Here is a 6,000-nt window from a genome sequence, read left to right as displayed (position 1 = left end):
AACACTTGGAATATTAAAGATGTGGGGAGAGGTACCTGAGAATATTTCACAGTGCCTTCCGTTGACATAATGATGCCTGCTAAAATAATACTCATGCTCAAGTTAGGTAGAGAAAATGTTTTTAAAGAAACTCATTAGAGTGCTACATCACAATTCTTTATCTAGGCCATTTCAGAGGCATAATAGAAAGGCAGCCACTATGCAAATGTTCTTTTATAATTGACCCATTCCAGGTTTGACTATGCCAATGAACATGAATACTGCTCAGGCAAGGGTTTGTTTCTGCATGGGATGAAATGTCAGGCTGTACTGCCATCTACAACTTCCATAGGAGTCTTTAACTATAGCTGTCTCACAGATGAAAAGAAGGAATACTCTCAGGGGCCTTTTAACATAGTTTCTTTTCCTCCTAGAAACAGATGAGAGATACAGAAAGAGAGAGAACCATAAAGAATGAAAAATAATGGAAAAAACTGCTACCACTCAAGGGGAACACAATATCCTAAAATCTTTGCTACAACTGAAATAAAAAAGTCAGTAATCCTGGCTGATTGTTCTATTATTTAATACTAACTTCTATCTAATTACTCAAGGTATGAGGTACATCTGAACCATTCAAAGTCCCCGTGGCTAATACTACCACAAGCATTAGAAGAACACACTCAGTAACAAACAGCAAGCTCAGCACAGTTTCACATAGAACTGTTTCACTTTCAGCAGATTGAGAATCTCTATAAATTATCCTATATAATAAAAGAGTAATATGCAAATTAACCATCACTCCGCTACACCCACAAGCCACACCCACAAGCCAATCAGGAGCGAATATGCAAATTAACCCAACCAAGATGGCTGCGGCCACAAAGCGAGCAGGAGGCTTGGGTTGCCCTGGCAATGGAGGAAGCCAAGCTTTCCACACACCCTGGCCAGCCCAGGCCTCCACTCAAGGCTATAAAGTTTCAATTATAGAAGATAAATAAATCCCAACAAAAGTGGCAGCAGCCATGGAGCTGGAGAGAGCAGGAGGCTTGAGTTGCCTCCAGTGATGGAGGAAGCCAAGCTTCCACAGCCCTGGCCTGCCTTGGCCTCTGCTTAAGGATACAAAGTTTCAATTATAGAAGATAAATAAATCCCAACAAAAATGGCTGCAGCCATGGAGCAAGCAGGAAGCTTGGCTCTGCTCAAGGCTACAAAGTTTCAATTATAGAAGATAAATAAATCCCAGATACCAGGGCCTCCACTTGAGTCACCAGGGGGCGTGGCTGGCCTGCAAACCAACACAGGCCCCTCACCCACACCGTCCCACGCCCCAAGGGAACCCCCACCCTGATCCGGGATACCCTTCAGGGCAAACCAGCTGGCCCCCACCCGTGCACCAGGCCTCTATCCTATGTAATAAAAGAGTAATATGCAAATTGACTATCACTCCAACACACAAGATGGCTGCCCCCATGTGGTCAAAGATGGCCGCCACAAGATGGCCAGCAGGGGAGGGCAGTTGGGAGGGACCAGGCCTGCAAGGGAGGGCAGTTGGGGGCGATCTAGCCTGCAGAAGAGGGCAGTTAGGGGTGCCCAAACCAGCAGAGAAGGGAAGTTGGGGGTGACCGGGCCTGCAGGGAAGGGCAGTTGGGGGGGATCCAGGTCTGCAGGGGAGAGCAGTTGTGGGGGGGACCAGGCCTACAGGGGAGGGCAGTTAGGGGTACCAGGCCTGCAGGGGAAGGCAGTTAGGGGCAAACAGGCTGGCAGGGGAGCAGTTCAGCATCAATCAGGCTGGCAGGGGAGTGGTTAGGGGGTGATCAGGCTGGAAGGTAGAAGCAGTTAGGGACAACCAGGAAGGCAGGCAGGCGAGCAGTTGGGAGCCAGCAGTCCTGGATTGTGAGAGGGATGTCCGACTGCCCGTTTAGGCCCGATTCTACTGGGATTGGCCCTAAATGGGCAGTCGGACATCCCTCGAGGGGTCCCAGATTAGAGAGGGTGCAGGCTGGGCTGAGGGACACCCCCCCCCCCCACCCTGTGCACAAATTTCGTGCACTGGGCTTCTAGTTAAAATTATAAAGAGCTTGCCCAAACTGGTTTGGCTCAGTGGATAGAGCATCGGCCTGCAGACCAAGGGTCCCGGGTTCGATTCCGGTCAAGGGCATGTACATTGGTTGCGGGCACATCCCTGGTGGGAGGTGTGCAGGAGGCAGCTGATCGATGTTTCTCTCTCATCGATGTTTCTAGCTCTCTATCCCTCTCCCTTCCTCTCTGTAAAATATCAATAAAATATATAAAAAAAAATTATAAAGAGCTCAAATTTTATAAGATCTTTTTCTCAACTGCAGCTAAATGTAACTGCATTAGAAGACTAACATACTCTGACTGTGAAGCAGAAATGTATAATGGCATATTTATTTTAATCCTTATTCAAGATTAATATTTAAGCAACGTTCTCACTAAGACATACACTAATATATGTCAGGAAAATAACAGTCTAAATTTTATAGAGCATCTCCAGGTAATGTTAACAACCAGAATAAAAAATGAAGGAAACCAAGGCTATATTATATGTCCTTGAGCTGGGATGTTTCTCAAGTAATGGAGCCACTTCAGGAAATGATACTCAAAAATTGAAATTCTCATACATTAGTTTCTCTGTTAAGTAGTACATCTCTTTCATATTCTTCAGTTAACAGCAATACTTTAAAATCTTCAACTGTAAACTCTTAGCTTGTAACATTTTGATTTTTCCTGAATCTTGAAAACTTCAAAGTGCCATTAAATATATTATCTTCTGTTTCTTAAAGCACTAATGTTCATAAAAGGATCATCATCGTCATCCTGAAATGACATACAAATGTTATGTTAGTGATGGCTGCACACTTCACTGAGACAAGATAGAAGTTCTTATGGCAAACCAATACCAGTAAGAATTTTCTCCTTTCACTTGTAGATGTTCATTTTTCTATTTCCTTTATAAATATGAATAATTTATCAATTTATGTTTTCTCTTCCTCCCTTCCTTATTAGTGATTTCACTGCTGAAATAAGTCCAATTATCTTTAGCAAGCATTAAGAATAAATATTTATCCTGGTATATGTGCGTATATATAACTACAATATTGACCATATATATTTCTCTCAGGTATTGATATTAATAAAGGCTAATAAATATAAAGCAAGCCAGAAAAAGAACTATTCCTCAAGTCATTTCTACTTGGTTTTTGAATAGGTATTTTTCATTTATATTTTTTTATTGGAGTCGTCAATGTTTTGAAAACTCAGTCAAAAAAGTAATGAAGCCACATCACCTCACTCAGAAGTAGCTGTAACTGTTATTTCTCATTACTCATTTAGCACCAGAAATAAACAGTTTACTTTGGATCAATGCAAGGAAAAAAACCTAGCAAAGTAATCTTTCAAATCTTTTTTGGAAAAAGAAATCGATAGAGTATTTCACTTTCAAAAAGTTCCATGATGCTGGCCTGAATATTATATGCCTCATAAGAACAGAGTGGAATATCAGAGACTAACCAAGAATTTAATTAAAGAGAATGAAAACTAACAAACCTCAGATAAGGCTAGCTACGTAATTTGATGATGATAACATTTTAGTTGATTATTATTCTACAACTAAATATTCATAAAAAAGCATTATTTTTCAAAAATTTTTTATTTGTTTAAGACATTGATTAAAAGGAATAATTATTTGATGTTAGGCTTAGTTGGTGGTATTAACATATTCAAATGTCAGATGTCTCTGGTGAGAAATAGGTGCCTTGAGAAATAAAAATTCGCTTTCATTTATTGATTCATTTCTGCTACTATCAAAGGCAGAACTTATTAATAAACCAGAGATAAATTCAAGTTGAAGTTTAATAGAGTATTTGCTAATAATTCTTCTTTGCAGTTAGCATGAACTATATACATTTTTAAACTCTAACATGTAACCATAGGTATTTCTAGCTGCTTTGAGATTAACAAAGCAGTCAAAAACCTCTCACTTCCTTCCTGGAGGCAACATGTTAGGTTTTAATTGGCAGACTGAGTTCAAGCTGCAGCCTGAATTTGGTGAGTCTTCTCAGTTTCTAACCATGGCTGGGATACAGGGAACATGACAACATCAGTGGGAGCTCAAAATAAAAGGGGGGAGTCACATGCTACAACAGGAATGAACTTGGGAGGACATTATGCTCAAATGAGCAGTCACAAGAAGGCTAAATACTGTATGATTCCACTTATATAAGCTATCTATCTAAAGTAATCAAGTTCATAGAGATGGAAAGCAGAATGCTGGCTGCCAGGGGCTGGGGGCTGGGGGAAATGGGGAGTTGTTCAATGAGCAGAGATGTTCAGTTTGGGAAGATGACTGAGTTCTGGAGACCTGCTGCACAACAATGTGAAAATGCTCAACACCAGTGAATTGTGCTCCTAAAAATGGTTAAGATGGTAAAGCTCTAGGTTAAGTGTTTTTACCACAATTAAAAAAATAAATAAATGAAAGGGGTGGTAGGCTTAAGAGCAGCACCTTTAAACAATTCAACAAAAACGGGCAAAGGCCACCCAGATGGCAGCCCTGGAGGAGAGGGAAAGGCCAGCTCCTTCAGTCACGTAGCTTTCATTCAACTTAGCTGAAACAAATAAATAAAGAATCAGAAACAAAGTCCTGATTCTACCTCTTCCTTCCCCTTCTCATTTAAGTTAGATCAGATTTTATATTTTTCTGGCCCAGAAATATCTTGAACTGGAATTTCTTCCCCATTACATCCTGCTATACAGCATTTCAGTCAATATCTGAACACCTCTGTGACAAGAAAATCACTACCCTATACCATCTCATATATGAAATGTGAGCAGCATATAGTGGGTACTTAATAAATTTCTATTAAAGTAACATTAAAAGCTTTCAGGCCTCAGCCAGTATGGTTCAGTGGTTGAAGCATTGGCCCAGCACCGAAGGGTCTCAGGTTCGATTCCTGGTCAAGGGCACGTACCTGGGTTTCAGTTTCACTCTCCACCCCGGTTGGGTGAGTGTGGGAGGTAACTAGTCAATATGTCTCTTTCACATCTCTCTCTCTCTCTCTCTCTCTCTCTCTCTCTCTCTCTCTCTCTCTCTCTCTGAAAAGCAATGGAGAAAAAAAAATCTTCATGTGAGAATTAAAAAAAAAATCTTTCAGGATATCATTGCCATCATTTTTCTAAATATGAAAGACAGAAGTTGAAAAAGCTATTCTGATCCTACTGTTAATGGGGCAAATGAAATAAGAGTTGAGTGAGTAAAGTATTTTAAAAATCTGCAGGCCTTTTACATCTGAGGAATTTACATGATGAGCACTCAACACATGCTACTTAATGACTCAATTACTAACTATACTTCAAAGAAAGGTTACCAATGAAATTATTTTTAAAAATAATTTCCAGCAACTAACTTAGCAGTCCTTGTTTAAATTTTATAAGCAGCTAAAAATGAAGATTTAATGATATTACTTTATTACCTCATCTGATTCAAAATTGACCCCTTTAGCTGTCTGGCTCTGGGATGCAGGTTTGCTTGATGATGACGATGATGTGTTCGGCCACCTGAGGCAAAAACATGGGAAAAACAAAGAAAATGAACCAGAGAACTCAGCAAAAGTACCTTTCTAACTAAGTTTTCCATTCTAGTAGTAGCCATGAATAAAAATAACCACACACTGCCTTTGATCTACATGAGAGGCAGTAAAAACTTAATGGTGAGAAACAGTCTCTGAGGCCAGGGTCTGAATTCCAGTTCTGCCATTTACTGAGAGCCTCTCTGTGCCTTAGTGTTCTCAACTGTAAAATGAGGATAATAATTTTTTCAAGACTAAATGTGTTAATATTCTTAAACACTTAGATCAGTGCCTGACATATTAAGCACTACACAGATCCTTACTTGTATTATCATTATAGTGTCTACTACCATCCCCCACTCCTGTAAATTGTGGCTATATGGAAATATTTTTTATTCAAATCTCAATTATGTTTCTATTACAGATAAAA

At 39.9% G+C, this 6,000-nt stretch overlaps 1 protein-coding gene across 6 annotated transcripts in view; it reads right to left on the bottom strand.

The window, feature by feature from the left end:
- Positions 1-2,139: 2,139 nt before the first annotated feature.
- Positions 2,140-6,000, bottom strand: part of MRE11 (MRE11 homolog, double strand break repair nuclease) — a 74,645-nt gene continuing 70,784 nt past the window's right edge. For all 6 annotated transcript variants that reach the window (XM_080688623.1, XM_080688624.1, XM_080688626.1 and 3 more), the window contains 2 exons: positions 5,475-5,559; positions 2,140-2,820 (listed from right to left, as the gene is read on the bottom strand). In XM_080688623.1, the coding sequence (XP_080544749.1) occupies positions 2,767-2,820; positions 5,475-5,559 (139 nt within the window). In that variant the 3' untranslated portion in view covers positions 2,140-2,766. The remainder of the gene's footprint in view (positions 2,821-5,474; positions 5,560-6,000) is intronic.

This window comes from Plecotus auritus (assembly GCF_963455305.1).
Source record: "Plecotus auritus genome assembly, chromosome: 9".
NCBI classification, from domain to species: Eukaryota; Metazoa; Chordata; class Mammalia; order Chiroptera; family Vespertilionidae; genus Plecotus; species Plecotus auritus.
The sequence above is the reverse complement of the archived record's forward strand: the minus strand, read 5'-3'. Positions and strand labels throughout refer to the sequence as shown.